Genomic DNA, 18,603 nt, shown 5'->3' with positions numbered 1-18,603 from the left:
AACCAGGAGTTACCTCGCTCAGCAAAAAAACATCCTGTAGGATACAAATACAGAGGTAGTAACTTTATGAAACCTTCTTGCAGCTTCACTGTCAAACATCTAGATAAATATAAAAACGCTGTTGGAAATATAAAATGCAGAAAAGCAGCACAGGATTTGCCTTTCCTGTCACTAAAGACCTGTTCCACAAAGCTCTGCAGCCTTAAGTTTTCTGGATGTGGAAACAAGTGGATCTCTCTGCCCTTCCAGGATCATTAGGGAATACCTATCTTTCATTGAAAGTATAGTACCTTTTAGGGTATGTACACAAATCTCTGAAATACATGGTAACATGCAAATGACTCCGCTGCCTGAACAGATGTGTCTACCGTCATCTTCCAGGTAGACCCTAAGTCCGTATTATATTTGCCATCTCTCTTCAAATGTCTTGGACACCCTCAGACATCTGAGGTGAGACTAGACGCCTATATTGTGCCTGTATCGCAGATTTAAAAAGCACAGTATGGGTCTGCCATCTTCCTGAATAATAGAAAAAAAAAGGCAACTTACCACCAACGACAAAAAAACCCAAACCAAAAACAGGGACAAAAGCTCCTGAAAGTTTGATTTCAGCCCACTTGCATGTCAAATATAAGACAAGAAATATTCTATACTAACAATTAAAATTGTTGAGAAGCTAAGACAAAACTCTCCAAAAGCATCAGGAATTAGCAGTAAATACGACAGAGGGAACTGGTATGTTGTCAAGTGTTATATGGGCTCCACAGACCAAGTACTGGCAGAGGGTCAAGATAGAGCTCCTAGGATCTTCTGACCTTAGCAGAAACTGGTGACAGCGAACAGCACTTTGTAAGTACATTGCACCCTTCCATCATGTGCAAGGTGTTACAGTCTGATTCAGAATCCTGATATGAAAGAGAACATGGTGAGTCCATTCTGAAATCTAGAAGCACCTTCATGGACTCGGTCGCAGCTTGGCTCATTTAGCTCAGAAGTCAGATCTAGAATGGGAAATAGCTGTACTGCCACTTGGCCTTCTACTGAAACCTGAAGAGCTTCTCTAAAAGTCAGCTGACTGTCAAGGTAGCAGCAGCAATGCCAGCACTTGTCTATATGTGGAGGTTCCTGCACAGTGAATGAAGGTGCAAATTTTGAGTGCACTTGCTACTTTGCATTGTCTTGTTGACAAAACATGTTAATGTGCAACAGGTAATCCATTCAGCTTCACAGAAAACCACAGAATGAGTTGAGCCGGAACGGACCTCTAAAGGCCATCTAGTCCAACCTCCCAGCCATGAGCAAGGACATCTTCAACTAGATCAGGTTCCTCAGAGCCCTGTCCAGCCTGACCCAGAATGTTTCCAGTGATGGGGCATCTACCACCTCCCTGGGCAGCCTGTGCCAGTGTTTCGTCACCTTCATCACAAAAAATTTCTTCCTTATATCTCATCTGAAACTCCATTACACCCCTGTTGATACTCCCGTCTCCCTGGGTGCTGCAGTATTAATATGGAACACTGAAGCCATCCTAAATTCACACACTCCCGTGCTGCTCAGTAATGTCACCACGCAGAAAGCCAAATGCACTTACTAGCCATAAAAAGCAGGGGCAGAAGGATGCTACTACTATCTCTGCAGATGTGCCCCACCACTTCCCTCACTGAGAATTTCCCCCCAGGAGCTTTATACTCGGTTGACAATGAAGATCCACTATTACAAAAACCATCCTGCAAATATGCCCAGTGAAGCATTTTCAACTGGTAATGGTTTTCCATCACTACACATCAAAAACTGATAAAACACCTTCCTACATACTTGGTGTATGGATAAATTGATGCACACATCCTCTGAACTGCAGTAAGAACCCAAGGCAAGTAATTAAGCATGACCAGTGCACAAGTCAGTCACAATAAATGTGGCATAATATACATATATGCTGATGTGCTCAAGGTCTAGCAGAGGTTTCTAAACATCTTTTTTTATCATTCATATATATGTGTGTATATATATATATATATATATATTTGTGATAAGGACAGAAAAGAAAGCTTTTTTTCTAACACACCAGTCTTGCACCAAACCTTTTTTGACCACAGGTTAAATCCTTCCTCATTTCTCAGAAGTGTGTAAGCCTGATACACGCAAGTTACCCCCTCACTGCTACTGTTGCCTTCAGTCTTAGTCCGGAAAGCATTACATCCCCTACTCCCTGCAAATAAGGGTTTTGCAACTACTGCTGTCTATGCAGGCAATCAAGCTTTCCTTTTGAAAAGTTTATTATTCAGGGAATTTACTAACACACACTGTGATCACATTTGGCCAATATAGGGAATGGATCATTAGGGACCATTATATATGAACAGGAAGGTACAGGAGGGACATTAAAAATAATCCAGACCTTCTGAAGTAATCTTATACTTCCTAACAGCCTATCTTCCTCCTCAAGAGATTAAAGGTCAAGATAATTGAGAATTTTGCTGCTTCCAGGCTATGGTGTTCTCTTGTATGCTTGTCTCAGCAGTCCACAAAGGGAATCCACAGAGACATTTCTCAACTCAGCAATGCAGAGCCCTCAATCAAACAGTATCCGACCCCCCCCCGGCTATCCCAATGCGCAAAAAGCATACCATTCTGAGATCTTAGAAGAGCTGAGATGAAGAACTAACTGGAAAGCACAATTTTTCTCCAGACCAAAAAGAATCAGAAGGCCTGCCTAGCCAAATAAGAAGTAATCTGAACATATGCTTTGTGACAGAAGAAACCCCTTACAAATGTTGGCATACAGACTGCTGAGGCAAGAAAAATGGAACTTCAAACCTTTCTGACAGGCACAAAGTTAGGCTGCTCTGTTCCCTCCCCACACACCCCTCCAGGTCCACCTGTCTTCTGGTTTAAGAGCCGATTCCACCGAATTACCCTCAGCTCACAAACCCCAGCACGTGCTTACTACATCCTTACTAAATCTTTAAAACTACATCTCCTACATCCTTAAAAACTTCACCTCTAATTTACTTTATGTAAGGTTTCATGACACGCTGCACTGGTAAAGCTTGGATTAGTCCACAGGACTACAGGGTGTCACTTAATGGATCTTTAATCAGGAGGTAGCTTGTGATGTCTCTGGCAAGAGTCTGGCAAGATCACAAGGAACATAGCTCCTCCAGCAGAGCAAAAGCTAGGTTTGTGAGTGAATTTCCTAATATAAACAAATAGAAATGTCCTTGGATAGCACTAACAGGTGGATTTCTTTTTTAAAGGGAAAAAGACCAGGGTCATCAAAAAGGCAAGACACCCAGTCGGGCAAAAATCTTTTCAGTTTCTCCTTTTTATCTACATTCTTCTGTAACAAAATTAGCAATTGAATGCCCTTTCCTTATAGATAACATATAAGAAAACTTCAGGAAGGGTTATGATTTTCTTAGGGAAAAAAAGCAACAAAAAGGAGTATGTCTTCCAGCAGCACCTTTCAGACCTCAAAGATACATGAAGATGTCATGCAAAGTTGCAGCAAAGGTAGGAGCAGGCATTGTGTATGCAGCAATACCACCTACCCAAAGAAGTGAATTAAAAGTTTAAACTACATCGAGCCTTTGACTTCAGTAAACATTGCCATACAACTCGGGTTTCCATTCTCAGCAAAGCTTAACCAGCAGTAAGTGGAGTGGCTGGTGTATTCTTGCAACAGAAGTACCGGGGGGCTCTCTTTGGGCAGGAACAAAGGCATTTTAAATAATTAAAAACAGCTACAATCACTGTCCTTATGTTTAAGCCCATTTTCCTCTTATGTAATTAAAATTTTGACATGGCTGTATTCTGTGTCTCACAAAGGAAGGTTGGGAATAATGAACAAGCAAAACCTCACCAGATATTCAGAAGACAGCGTTTCTGATTCTGCCCAGTTAAGCGGAACTTGGTGCAGAGTCACAGGTTTTGACAAATGCTGTGACATACAAAAGATGGTTCAAATGCGATTTTCTTCGCTGCCAAACTAGAATGTTTTTTCAAAACAGTCTAGAACTGAGCTACAAGAATTCAGATCTTCCAACGAGCTGACCAAATTATCAATGCACTGACATAACTGGTCCACAAACTGCAAGGAGAAACGTGCCATCAATTTATAGCTGATGCTATGCCTTCAAGCCAAATACTCCCAGGAAGTTCATTACAAAATCATTTCTTACATAAAACACACCCACAAATACTATATCCACGCAGCACACAACCACAGTTATGATTGAAGCAATCTAACACACAAGACGGTATTGATCCAACTATATCTTACAGATGCAAGGATTAATTTTGGCTTCCCACTTTGCAATAAACGCTTTTCCTTAAACCTGATAGGTTAGGTTTTGGTTAGAAGCAGGTCAGTTAAAAAAAAAAATGAAGCAAACTAGATAATTCTCCAGAGTTCTGGCAATTTCAAGTTACTTATTTCCACTAGAAATTGTAAGTGGCAACTTTGTAACCAAAGCACAGGAAATGAGAGAAATTAGTTTATCAGCCTCCCCCAGGCAGTATCTCACGCCCAGAACTAACATTTGGCAGATAGAAAATGTTTCCAACACTACAAATAAAATATTTTTTGTAGTTAACTTTCAAAGAGTACTGAACAATGCAGCTGTCACTCAAATCAGATCTGCCTCTCTACAGAAAGAGTAGGTGGCAAGCCACACCACCGTGAGCCGGGGGAGGCAAGGAGGAAGGGTTCTTTAATCAAAAAGCTGCCAATAAAGAGATCCAAGTTAAATGTCCTTAGTGGCAACTCTTTTTGTTGTAACTAATAGTGTCTCAGTTCCACAGCTGGATCTAAATGCCTTTGGCACTCCTAAGAGAAGTGTTTCACAAACTGAAGTCAGTAAAGAGATTCTTAATGACTTCCATCAATTTTGGAACAAGCTTATACTATGCGCATACATAACAATAACACTCACAGCAATACCCTGTACTTAGAAATTCATTCTCCATAGATTGGGAACACTTTATATGGCTGTTAAAAGCTTTAATCTACAAAATTACAGAAATTATTTACACAAGAGGATACATGGGGAATAAACAGTTTGTTCAAGGTCAGATGGAGTAAGCGCCAAGAGGAGCGTTAGAAAACAGACCCACTGTGTTGCTCATCTTCAGCACAAGCTAAGGACATTTAAAAAAAGGTTATTTTCATCTTTCTTCAGTTTTACGTGGCTTAGAGCTTACTAAGAGGCAAAGAAAATAAAAACAACCTTTTCAGAAGGTCAGAAATATTTATGCCTGCCATCAACACAGAGGAAGTTTTATTCTTGAATTTTTTGCTTCATTATCTTACTGTGTCTAATAATTTGGCAAGGCTAAGCAAGGCAGCTTCTTGACAGGCTCCTGCTAATGTGTCCACAGGACCTCTGGCAGATGCAAAGTGGCAGGCACTCAGAGCCAGTCAGCTTTGCTGAGGTGTTATAAATGCCCTGGATTTTTCGTTTTGGATTTTGGATGGTCGACGTATGAGAACTCTGGAGCATCCTTCCTCAACTAATCACAACTGGCCTTGACAGTCATTACTGCTTTATTTTGTGCTAAAGAATTATTTGGATTACCTCATCACCCCACCCTCCCCCCAAAGATTTATCTTGCCATTTTCCCCATGAATGACTGATCGCCAGCTGCTATAGGGTATAGCAGACCACTGACTTTCCTAACATCTTTTGGCCATTTACAAGACCTGAGCAGTTAGCTGTGTAGGTCCAGAGGCAGCCACCACGCGTGGAACCCAGAGTGAATGCATAGTAAAGTGGTGCTGCATTTTGCCTGAATACTGACATTAATTTTGTTGCTGCTTTTCTTGATTTTGGGCTTGACAGGCTTAATCACAGCACTGGTATTTTCAATTTCTACTTCTTTTAATCATCCTAAGTACTAGTATAGCATATGAAGAAAGAAATCCAAACAAATTCTCCCATCCCCACCTGAAATCCAAATCAACCTCCACCTTCGCCATAAAAAAAAAAAAGTAGAAAACAGATTGACGAAAACCAGAACTCAAAGTGCCTAGTTACTCTTCCAAAACTAGCTATAAACATTCTGAAAAGGAAGGCTACATCACAATGCAATGCAGAGAAAGTCCCCCTGGCAGTAAAGGAAACAATGAAGACGAAGACATATGTCTCCATGCACAGAATTTTCTTTTCATCTAGGGATCTCATGGTGTTGTAGCAAAATTCATTCATCAATTCCACTACACACTACAAATTTCAACTTAGCAATTTCTGTGCGCCAAGACTTGAACCAGTAATGGAAACTGTAAACTATTTCGCAATATTTATTGTATTTATTTAGTAAGGGTTAAATGCATTTTAAAATAAAAATTCTGTGTGTCTACCATTTTGCTGCAACAGGACATCAATAACTTATGCTGTGCTCATCCACAGTTGGTCTACAAACAACAGAGCTTCAGTGTGTTGAAGAATTCAACATTTAGCTCCAAAGATCCTCTAACCAAGTAAGAGCTTTCATCCCTTTTCCCCTTAGTGCTGAATTGCTCCCCAGAGTTAACAGGGCCAAGCTCCCGTTGAACAGTTACCTGACAGTGCAGGTGACACAGCCACAGCACCACACATGCCTCGCCTGTACTTCTCCCCCTTCCCACCTGGTGCTCCACAACCCACTGCACAAGCTGGGATCCACTGGCAGCGGGATAGGAATCTCTTTACACATCTGCAGGGCTGGAACCAAATAGCTCCTCTTCACATTTAAGCTTCCTGCTGCTTTAGGATTGTTAATCAGGAAATGCCTTCCTCTTCTATTTACAATATAAAATGTGATTTCTTTTTTAAACCAAAAATGACAATTGTGATTTTCATCTGATAAAAGTATATCTTTTGAGTTGTCTTTTTTTTTCCCAAAGTCTTAACTAACAGCATCATAGTCTGAATTCAGCAAATGAATGCCTGTAGGTTTTGTTTCTTGCTCTGTTCTTAAATTAAAGTTTTCTCTACATCATAAATTAACTTTGAAAGCAGTTTACATATACATAAGAACTATATATTCAGTCAGGAAATAATGTATTTGCAAAAGCATCAGAAAGGCACAGTACCACATTTCCAAGAAAGAAATACAGACTTAAACTCTTCCCAATAAATACACATGTACATTTACATCACTGTTTATTTACAATACATCTAACAGAACCAGTCCCTTAATAAAGCCTTCTCTAGCTGAAATTTGTTTTCCATTCAGAAAGTAATTTATAAAAAAAAAAAGTGTTCCATGACCTGGAGCAATAAAATTTTTCTAATGTATAAGGCTTTTCTACACTGTTTCTATACAAATTACATGCAAAAAGAACTTCAATAAAGAAAGTAAGGGTTGTGACACAAATTAGAGTCAACATTTCTAAAAGAAGTAATGAGTTTTACTTCACCTTTTTCCCAATGATCTTTCCCAAAAAGCTGCTCAGACTAAGAGAACAGACCTAGTCAACCCATTAGTGCCAAACACTGGCATTTCTTTTACAATTACCAGAAAATGAAGCAGTCTTCACTCTGGATAGAAACAAGAATTATCATCAGGCTGTCTAAGTCTAGGTAGGAAGATCCTTCATTTATATATATGGAAATGGATGGATTAGAAAAAGAAAAAAAGTTTCAGGGAACATAAAACTACCATGTTTTCAAATTCATTAAAACAGTATCACAGCTGTGATTTATGCAACAGGTTTCAGGACATAAAATGTAATGAAAAAATAAACCATACTGCTCTCCTACCGCCCTTTAATAGTGCAATCCCTTTGCCAGTGCAATTTATTGTGTGCATTACTTAGCCATGCAATGTCAAAAGAGAGTAAGCAATGGAGATCAATGTCTTCACACTAAAAAAATAATAAAAATAACCTTAGATTAATGGCAACTCATTTGATATCTACAAAGCTCCAATTCCCCACACAAAGCCAGAATTAACTGCACTTCTACTTCTGCCCACCAGGAATCGGGTGGGAAGGGCAGGCAGAGGATGCCATCCCTATGACCTTCTGAGCACCTCACCAACTCTGTGAAGAATGCAGGGAAGATGTGGCAAATGAAGAAGGGCGATTCCTTACTGCCCTCAACACTGGCTACTTAGCAAGAACTGCAGCTCCGCTGACTTCTGTGGGCATTACCAAACCTAAGAGCGATGGAAGAAAACAGCAGCATTTGGCTCTGATGAGCACGCTTCATACTTCAAGTGAAAGGCAGAGTTGCGTGCTTATAATTAAAAAAGGAAAACTTCACAAATTCCACTGACCACGTGGTTACTGCAACCTCATGGCTTTTAACCTGAAACCTATTTGCTTTGCTACAGGCTCAAGGCCTCAAACTTGTCATGCGCTTATGTACTGAACTTGGCATTTAATACACAAGTCAAAAATGGGTTCTTTGGGTTTAACAGATCACTGAAGATGGCTGGAACCAGTCACAAATCATAAGGAACAGAGCATGAAAGTCTCTTCTGCTGCTCTCTGAGGGTTCTCGCTGCGCTGTCATAGTGTCACCTTGTACTTTTAGGATATAAACTCAGAGCTAATGAGACTGAACCAAAGGTCACCTTTCCTAAGGCAGGATTTCTTAAAGACTACATGTTCCATCTGTCAAACCTTTTTGTAAAATATAAACTGTGTACCTATGTAGGATTAGTTAGTCCCATCTTGCGCACTCAGTCATTACGCCACGACAAACATGCTCACTACTGCATATAAGTACCATCCTTTTAGAAATTGCACCTTCAAATAGCCTTCCATTGAAGATATCTTAATGGACCCAATGAGAAGTGGCTGTACTGAAGCACTTACTCTTCTCTCGATGTTTCATTTCATGCTTTCAGCACACCGCACTTGCACAAGTCCCTCTTCTAGGGCCCAGTTCTAAAGTCAGTTGGACTCCTAAAAGCCTTGATTTAAAGTCATTAAATGCCCAATTTCAAACCAATACTTTTTAAAAACGTTGGCTTATATTGACCTGTACTTGACTTTTTAAGTGGAGTTCTTAGGGATGCTGTACACAGGAAAAAGGGCTTTAATGCTCCGAAGCACGTATTAACACCCTGGGTAGCATTCATGTGAAAATTCTTTCAAAGCCAAGAAATTAAGCAAAGAATGCAATATGAGAAGTAACTGATTAACTGTTTTGTGACAATTGTGTATGTTGAATTAAACTGGCTTATCACTTCCCTCTCCCTTTTGAAATATTAATGCCTTTCACACTACTGCATACCATGCGGACTTACATATCAAGTAGAAAAGGCAATGTTCCCATAGATAGACTTCTCCGTATATCACCTACTCTTTGAAAGACATACTCCACCAAACAAGGATCGGGGAGCATTAATTGTCAAGGTACAGTCTATGGCTTTTACAGGATGCACCTCCAACAGCTCGGATACTGCAAATTTGAAGATCACCAAAACCAGCACTAGAACAGTCAGGGTTTCCCTTCTTTACATGTCTATTTTCAGAAAATTAATAACCCCCAGCATTGCAGATAAATGCATTTAAGAAAATAATTGGAAGACTTATTGGTAGTGTTTCAGGACACTCTCCTGACTTCATGCACCAGTTTGTGATTTTACAACTAAGCTGAAGAATATGTACCCTGCAGACTTGCGAGCTCTTCAATTACTGTAACAGAAATAATGAGCCTTGCACTTGGAAAACTAATGGCATTAATCATTTATCTTTTAGGATATATCTATCCCCACCACTAACAAGCATATACAAAGTTAGTATCTCCAAACGGTTCTACAGAGAGTATTCCAGTTTCCTGCTGAAGAGAAAATGCCAAACTCTTCTCTCAGGCCTACTGCAACCCAAGTATAAGTGGAAAGGAAATGCAAACTTTCAGACCCCTTCCTTCAAAGTCACAGAACACTCATTTTAGATGCAGCTGTTAAGACGAAGTACTGATGCTTTCATTACCCTTTTCCTTTGCAGCACCCAGTGAAGACAAGTTCTCATACACTCTCCAGTATATACTTACCCTTAGTTCAACTTCTTTGCCAAGTAAGTCATACAGACTTGCTCCTTTGGAGGTGATTTCAGAAGCAAGCTGTCTAGCTGCCTTCAAGTCAGCAATCTGGAAACACAGCAACAGTGCTGAATAGCAAAAGAGAATCCCCAGTATCACAAAGAATCTGTCCATGACAGACTTTTTTCCATTTTGAGGTTAAAATTGGATAGAAGGTTGACACAGTGGCCGAAACTCTACTACAGTACTGAAGAAATTGTCCACTGGAATCAGAGTGAGCCTGTCTCTTGCCTTTAAAATGGTCTAGATGGGGCACCATTTAGAAATAGGCTTCTAGGTGAAACCCCAGCCACTTCAGGCCAAAAAACCCCACCAACCACCTCCTCAAAACTGTGACTCAGCCAGTTGTTGGTTCATGTGCTGCCCAAGGCAAAGGGAAGCATCATCTTTTTCATATGCAAAAGTATATATACCAAAAGGTACATGACTAGCACATTGCGTAGGTAATTAATATTGAACACCTACAAGTGTTTTTTCATTATTTCTTCAGGTGCTTTCTTCAGAGAGACACACCAGACTTATACAGAGGAATAACCACCTGTGATTCTGCCTTTTTTTTTTTGAGAATAGTAGTAGAATTATTGTCTAACAAGCAAGCATGACATAGTACAAGTATAAAAGCATCAAAGACTAAAAATATTAGAATATAGAAGAGGTGCTAAAACTAACAAAAAGCAGTAAGAGGAATTCCTCTTATTTAGGAGAGTGTTGGGTTTTTTTTTAATATGTAGGGATGGTACTTATTTTAAGGGCTTTAACAGCTTGATGTCTGTTTAGGGTAACACGATCCCTTTCCTTTAATGCAAATGGGCTGAAAACCAACTTTCAGTCAGTATTTCACAAGCTCTTCCTGTTGCAACAGGGTTAATAGAAAGTAGTCTTTTATTCCAGCCTACTCCAATATTTCTAGGATTTCAACAGTCCAAACCGCAGGTAATCAAATTTGTGCCACTGTTGCCTTGTATTATGCTTCTGGTTGAGAATTCACAGACATTAAAACAAATTGTAGCACATAACTTCAGCTATAGTAAGTATGAGTTAAAACCATACCCACTCCCCTGCAAGAATATTCTCTCTACTTAAGTTTCAGATAGAAAGAGGATTTAGTTTTTGTAAGTTAAGACAAAACCCCTGCCCCAGACAAGAGCACAGGCTTTCCTTACTTTTGAGCCAAGATCAAACTTGAACTTGCTGCTGTCTTCCTCACTCACGTCTGCACGTTCCACACCCTTGGTATTCATAGCACCATAAAGCACAGAGGTGACCTTCAGCAGTTCCTTCACTGCATAGCCATCTGCCTGGTAAAGCCTCTTAGTGTTGAGCTTTATGTGAGCTTTGGTAGCCTTTGGGAAGAAAGGATGAATTCATCACGTCAACAAAGAACAAAATCCTTATTTACCTCTTCACACTTCGCGCAAAAGCTCTTTTTGCGGGCACCATGCTTTGCTTTACGGAAATAAATCTTCCTGTTTGGAAATACAAGTTTGCCTCATCATATTACTGATGTTTCTAGAAGAAATTTTTCTGAAACATGCGCACTTTGTGCATGTCAGAACATTTGCAGATAACTGTCAGAATGAAAATACTCAAACTATCCATTAATTCTTCCCTGCATGAAGATCAGCAAAACCCCTGTGCACCACTTAAATTCAAATTTAGTTTAAGTGGAATCTAAGTGCTGCCCAGGTCTTGTGATGATGCGCTGCAGAGAGGTAAATTTCACCCTTAATGAGTTACAAGAATAAGATCAATTATCCCAATTTAACTGTCTTCTCTTCCAGCAGTACCTTCAGAATATTTTACTGTTTCTCTCAAATTTTTCCCTGCTACGATATAAGTGATTTTATTCCCTTGTCTTCCATCTCTGAAAAGTACAGACAGACCAGTAAGGAAGAACCTATTTAAAAATGTAATATTATCTTTTTATACTTCAAAATAATAACGGGGAAAAAAGAACATAATAGCAATAATACATCCGTCACAGAAAGAACACAAATGTTCTTGAAAATCCTGGCAAGATTATATTTTAAACGAATAGCCACAAGGAACCAAGACAAAACTTCAGGTAAAATTTTGAGGCAGTCTTCTTGCTGGTGACTAAACAAGCAAGCAAACAAAACCTGATCCTCAGTTATGAATACAAAAATTAAGCATCCAAATGACAACATCATCTTTTCACGATGAAACTTCTGCTAAAATGTCTATCCTTTGGGAATACTGTGGGGCAGAAAGAATCTATCCACAATTCACTTGTGGTATCACACAACTTTGGTAATACAGTGTTACTGTTAAGCAATTCACTCGCCCTGAGGGCTCTGACAGTGCAAGACGTTCAATCTGGGGTAAAACACCCAAACATTAAAATGGTTGGTACAAGTTTTGCCAGCTCTGCACTGAGCTTCACTGAATAACTGACTGCAGGAAAATTTCCTGTGAGACTAAAGAGAGAAAGGACCACATCTCAAACCATGGATTTAGCTCTGCTTTTCAAAGAACAAAGGAAACAATGCATATAGTTGTTGGCCCATGTTTCTTTGCATGCATCTTGTCAGACTTCGTGACTTTACAATCAGATTTGCATCGCCAATAAATGTTTACATCTTGCACCTCTCCTCCCAAAATCTCAACCCAGCAGAGGAAACTGACTCTACACCTGCTTCCTGCTGGCAGGAACTCAGCTGAAAGGTGAAGTCAAAACCTCCAGGGTAGGTTACTGATGCTGTATACCTAAACTGGGGGAATATGAGACTTATGGTACAAAATTTCGACCCGTGTGACCTCAAATGAGCCAATACACAAAGCAGGAAGCCAGGTATGTTCTCCTTCCTTCCCCTTCAGGATAAGGAATCTAAAAATCTAATCATAGAAACAGTAGGTACTAAATTTTAAGAGAAGCAGGTCATTAAACTGACAAAATCTATTAACCATCCCCTACACAAAGACAACTAATTCGCCACATCATAAAGGATGTTGTTAGAGACAGGAATTCCAATTCAATCCCAAGAGAGAAAAATCAATGTCTAGTAAAAGGGGAAAATAAAATGTTTTTTCACTCAAAACTACTTAAACTTAAACTACTGTTTCTCCCATCACTCTTTAAAAACAAATATGTCTGCCTCTTGCAAAAAGTTTGGTACCTTGCTTGGCTAAGTAAGTTTTCATGAATGTATTTCTATGAGGCTAAACTCATTAGAGGCTTTTTGCTGCACTCCAAATTTGGATCCAAGCAGGCTTGAGTAGGAGTCAGGTATTGAGCCACACAGGCTAGGGCAGTTCTAGGTGGGCAAATGATTTAAAAAAACACTGGTTTTTTAAGTTCTCAAACTACCAGTAACACAGAGCAATATATAATTTGTTTTAAAAATTAACACATCTTTACTCCATGTTCAGTAAAGGAGAGCAATACTGTAGTTATATTTCATGATGATTAATCTATCCTGATATTCTCTTCTGAGACAAATCTGTCTCCATCAAATCTCACCTCTGGCTACAGATGCATAAAGCTATTAGCTACTGGAGAAGATAACTGTGGATTCCATGGACAGTGAATTATTACGGAAATGTCTGCAAGCTTTTCTCATTCTGAAAATGCTGAAAACCTACAATAATCCCCATATTATCTTGTAATATTAACTACAGGATGATTACTCATTTCATTTTCTGAATCACATTATGTAATTCTTCAAAACCCTTGGGATCTCAAAAATTACATGAAATCAGCTATTAAAAGGAAAATGTATGCAGATTATTTCTACTTCCATATTTGTCCTTTTAAAACATGTTTAATTTGAAGGGGGAAATCTCTCCAAACAAAATAGATCTGTTCACTACATCTTAGGATGCTCCAAGCCTCAAAAGTGCATTTTAGTATGTATGGAAGTATACCATGATCTGAACATAGCAAAATTAGAAAATTAAGAAAATTTATGGTGGACATCATCACAAATCAGAAGGGAAAAGCTGGCTTGGTTATAAAGTCATTTTAATGTATTTTTAAAATTCAAAAATGTATTCTAAGAAATTAATCTTTGGTATAGCATAAAAGTCTTCCATTGCTTCCAGACTCACCCGCAGCCCATTAAGTTTTTTCCACCTGATTAAGAGTGCTGTTGTAAGTGTGTCACAACAGCAAAGGCTCATGCTGTATCACAATACCAAGAATGATATGAAGCACAATGTTATTTTATTCCATGAGACTAAAAAAGTTGATGGCCCAATTTAAGTAAGGTCATGCCTAATGGATAAAAGGTTTGATCTGAGAAAAATATGACTTGATCTGGTGAGAAGGCTTATACAACAGAATACCAATGTATGATTCTATATCATAATGAAATTATCAGATGTGACTATCCAGCCATGCAAAAAGAATTAGGCATCCAAGTTAGCAATAAACACAGGATCTCTTCTGAACCCATTTAAAGGGCTTCGAAGAATTTCTTACCTACATAGTCTTCCACTATTACCTTTTTATAAATATGAAGTGATAAGGATGAATACTGTTTTAGATGTTTAGATCTCAGTTCTGCAAAGAGATATACACAACTCTACGTGATTTCAGTAACAGCACGCCCTGGTCTGTTCAAGTTCACAACAGCACAAGATGCGTAATACCCCACAAGAACGCAACACATTCTCAGCTACACACTGCAAGGAAATTGTAAGGGGTTAAGAGATAAAGTGATAAAGCATTAAAGCTAACATGGAACCAGTATGTCAATATGCTTAAGCACGACCCCTTAGGCAGACTTACCATGAACTGAGCCACTGCCTTAATGAAGAAAACCCGGTCCTGTTCTGTCTCCACATCAGGAGGAATATCAGTCTGAGGTTCATACCTGTGGAAAGAAGCATACATACCTTCTGACAAGGAACACGCGTGCAGTATTAGAGAGACCGGTTCATTTGTGAGGCAAAAATCAAACAAAACAAGCATGTATAAGACTGGAAAATAAATCTTTAGCTCCCACTGCAGACTGGAGCATCCCAACCCTGGAATGCATACAATGGGTTTGTTTACAAACTGCAAAAGCTGTAAAACCTGAGACACTTCTCCAGGAGGATTTGTTACTGTGGGGTCATGAATACATCTTTTCAGGCAGCTGGCTCAATCAAGTCTGTGGAATACTTATTTTCAGAAGTAATTTACTACTTAAACCACAAGCTGCTTATATAAATCAAACTAAATCATGTGTGGCTTCACAATTTAAAACACCAGGCATACGACTGAGGTAATGCTCCCAGTCTTTCCAGCAATACGTTAAAATGACTTGTACTAGATTACTGTTGTTGGTAATAACAGAAACAGCCACCTTGTCCTCTAAAATGTTATGACACTTTTCCACACTCTCAAAATACACAAGAAAAGTTCACACTCAGACATCATTTCAAACATATGACATTCAAAAGTAACAACTTTTGGAAAAGCAAATTGAAAGATTGTGAAATGCTTTTAAAAAACCCTCAGTGAAACGCAGAAACTTCTGGAAGTCACGTGCCTACAGGAACCAGGGAAGAAAAAAAGAAAATTCCCCATCTCAGAATTTCAGCATTCAGACAGGCAAAAAAGCATCTTCACTTTCAAATCACATTTTAAAATATAAGCAAGGTACATGCAAAGTAGCCTCTCTGCTTTAAAGTGTAATTAAAAGGCTTCTAGAAGCTGGAAAAGCTTTCTGCCTGTGTCAGGTGTCACTCTGACCCGTAACAGTGCTATCTGGTCCAGTACACCAGTTGCTATTTGGTCTGAAAGTGAAGCACCTCACTATTAGGCATAGAGTTCCCAGTAATCTTGTAACACAGAAGTTTAAGCTTTTAGAAGTGTTCAGGTTCATTAAAGAACATATTTTTTAAATAATATTTTTGTTTTCTTTCAAATGCTTTGTTATTTTACTGTTACATATGAGGAGGGGGACACTGATTTATGGTTTTACACGAAAACAACCAGTAATTTAGACCCCCGGTGCAACAGCAGTATTTTAAAGAATATTTAGGTAACTTAATCCAAGTAATTTTGACTGGTTGTAAGTATTTTCCTATTTTAGTACAGTTTCAACAATATTCAACAAATTTCTAACAACTCAGTAATTAAACTGAACAGGTACTTATTACAAACCCAGGCCAAAAAATAGCAATTAGGCAAATGGGTCACTGTCATATTTCCAATTATAATATTCTACCTTATGAGAAGCCTAAAAAACTTAGTTTATTTTTTCAGTTATATGGGAGAAAGAATAGAATGTATAATTTGATTAGCACCTCGAGATCCATCTATATTTAAACAAGTCTGTCAATGGGTTAAGCGGGTATAAAACCACAACCGAGTAGTAGTAGCTTAGTACTGTATCATTTTATTTTTTTAAAAACATGGCATGGATGCCAGACAATACCAGGTTGAATCAGTAACAATTGTAGCAACAAGATAAGAACTAAATGTATCTTGGTAAGTTCTCACTATGTATCACCGTGTTTGGGTTACAAGGTCAATTACAGGCAGAACGGTAATGGAGGTTGTAGAATATGTGAAAGGGATAAGGCTACTATTGAGTAAGTACGTTCACCTTCAGCATGCAATTGCTGCCAGGACTGTGTCATTGTATTTCCTGCTTCAGCTACAAAAACACTTTGTTGTTGTTGTATAATTAAACCAAAACCCTGAAAACTTAACTACCACATTTTCTACCTGATATTTAGAAGAGTAGATCTCAAAAGAATGACTAAGTATCATCATGTTCCTCTTTAAAATTAATACACTTCCACAACAAAACATCAGCGCCAAGCATACATATCGCAGCCCAGCATCGGCCCCAAGGTCCACCAGCCTAATCACCAACCTTTTCACCAGCCAGAGGAGCACTTCTGAAACAAGCATAAAGTTTGGGGTATGGAAATTCTCCATAGATATCAGTCGGGGATACCCCAGTGCCCTCATCATCTCAGTGAAATCTGAAAAACGAGCAAGAGCAGGGATTCCTTACACACCAACACAGACACTGCCAAGAACTCCGGCTCCCACAGCACGCTGCTCATTTACCATTAGATACGCCCTGTCAAAGTACTGGTGAAAAAAAACACCTGCAAGGATTAATTTTTAAAAAATAATAATTTCAACAGAAAACATGCCTGAGTAAAAAAAAATAAATAAATAACTTTTTAACGAGAGATTCACGGGGCAGAAACAACGTTAAAGTAGCTTCTCTCTGCAAAATACACCATTTAAATGGAGCTACCCAGGGACTGCGGTGAGGCCCAGTATGCAGAGGCTGTGCTACCCCAGCCCTGGCCCGTTGCTAAGCCCGGTTACAGCCAGCCAGCAATTTAAACAAAGGCTCCAACGCTGCGGCCTCGCCTGAGGCGCCGGCCCGAGCCCGGGCGCCCCTCGCCCGCCTCCCGCGTCCCCCCGTGAACCCACAGGGCAAAGCCCAAAGGAAAAGCAGGAGCCGCCGAGGCACCCAGCGGGCCCGGAGCTGCTCTGCGGGCCCTGGGGGACCGACCCCGGGGGCTGCCGCGTCCCCGTCCCCCCCGCCCCAGCCCCGCGCCACTCAGGGGGGCTCCTCACTGCGGAGGTCGCGGAACGACATGGCCGGGAGCCCGCGCACCACCGCCGCGCTAGGCCGCGCCGCCCGTCTCTATGGCAACCGCCCTACGGCGCGGCGGCCGGGCCACACTGCGGCGGAAAGCGGAGCGCCGCGGCGGCGGGCCGGGCCTGGCAGCCCGGGCGGGGGGCTCGGGGCTCGGCCGGCCTGCCCCTCGCTCGGTGGGGCGGGCTGGCGGGGTGGCTGGCCGCGCCCCGAGCTGGGATGCGCCGCTGGTTGCCTCAGCGCCGGGGGCGGCTCCCTGCTGAGGCGACACCCCGCTGAGACAGGGGCTCTGCTGAGCCTGGCTGCCGTGTGCGACTGAGGCAGCAGGGGCGAGGGCCAGCAGCCATCACCGGCTGTTTGCAGAGAAGGCCCGGTAGTGCCTGTGCCGCCTCAAACCGTGGCCGCTGTAGTTCGAGGAGAAGGCCGTGCTCCCCATGGGCCGGCACAGGGGTCACCAGGGATGTCACAGCATCACAGAACAGATTGGGTTGGAAGGGACCTTCAAGATCACCCGGTTCCAGCCCCCTGCCACGGGCAGGGACACCTTCCACCAGACCAGGTTGCTCCCAGCCCCGTCCAGCCTGGCCTTGGGCACTGCCAGGGATGGGGCACCCACAGCTGCTCTGGGCAGCCTGGGCCAGCACCTCGCCACCCTCACCGGGAAGAATTTCTTCCTAATAGCTCATCTAAATCTGCCCTCTTCTAGCTGCAAACCATGTCCTCACCTCTCCTGAGTGGACACAAACACACCACTGCTGCACCCCGGGGTGCTGAGTCTCCAGCTCTCGGTCCTGTTGGAGTCAGCGCACCCACCTCCCACCCACTCCGGGAGGAGGACGCTGATCCAGAGCTCTCTGAGACAGGAGCTCCTGAGACAGGAGCCCGGCACGCAGCTCTGCCCATGTGCTCAACCATCGCAGGCTGAGCTCAAGGGGGAGCAGAGGACAAGGACCAGTGGGAAGGCAGGTGGGAAAACCTTCCTCTCTACAGTC

The 18,603-nt window shown here is 41.1% G+C and overlaps 1 protein-coding gene across 5 annotated transcripts in view; it reads right to left on the bottom strand.

Annotated features, from left to right (window-relative positions):
* Positions 1-17,803, bottom strand: part of CLUAP1 (clusterin associated protein 1) — a 68,732-nt gene extending 50,929 nt beyond the window's left edge. Inside the window, exons 1-5 of one of the 5 annotated variants that reach the window (XM_027801871.2) lie at positions 17,590-17,799; positions 16,865-16,976; positions 14,785-14,869; positions 11,198-11,377; positions 9,987-10,082 (exon numbers count right to left, since the gene is read on the bottom strand). In XM_027801871.2, coding sequence (XP_027657672.1) covers positions 9,987-10,082; positions 11,198-11,377; positions 14,785-14,869; positions 16,865-16,976; positions 17,590-17,611 — 495 coding nt within the window. In that variant the 5' untranslated portion in view covers positions 17,612-17,799. Of the gene's footprint in view, positions 1-9,986; positions 10,083-11,197; positions 11,378-14,784; positions 14,870-16,864; positions 16,977-17,064; positions 17,523-17,589 lie in introns of those variants that run through there. The other 4 variants (XM_027801873.2, XM_005436780.4, XM_027801872.2 and 1 more) reach the window with 4 other exon arrangements.
* Positions 17,804-18,603: the final 800 nt, after the last annotated feature.

Source organism: Falco cherrug, chromosome 4 (assembly GCF_023634085.1).
Source record: "Falco cherrug isolate bFalChe1 chromosome 4, bFalChe1.pri, whole genome shotgun sequence".
NCBI classification, from domain to species: Eukaryota; Metazoa; Chordata; class Aves; order Falconiformes; family Falconidae; genus Falco; species Falco cherrug.
The sequence above is the reverse complement of the archived record's forward strand: the minus strand, read 5'-3'. Positions and strand labels throughout refer to the sequence as shown.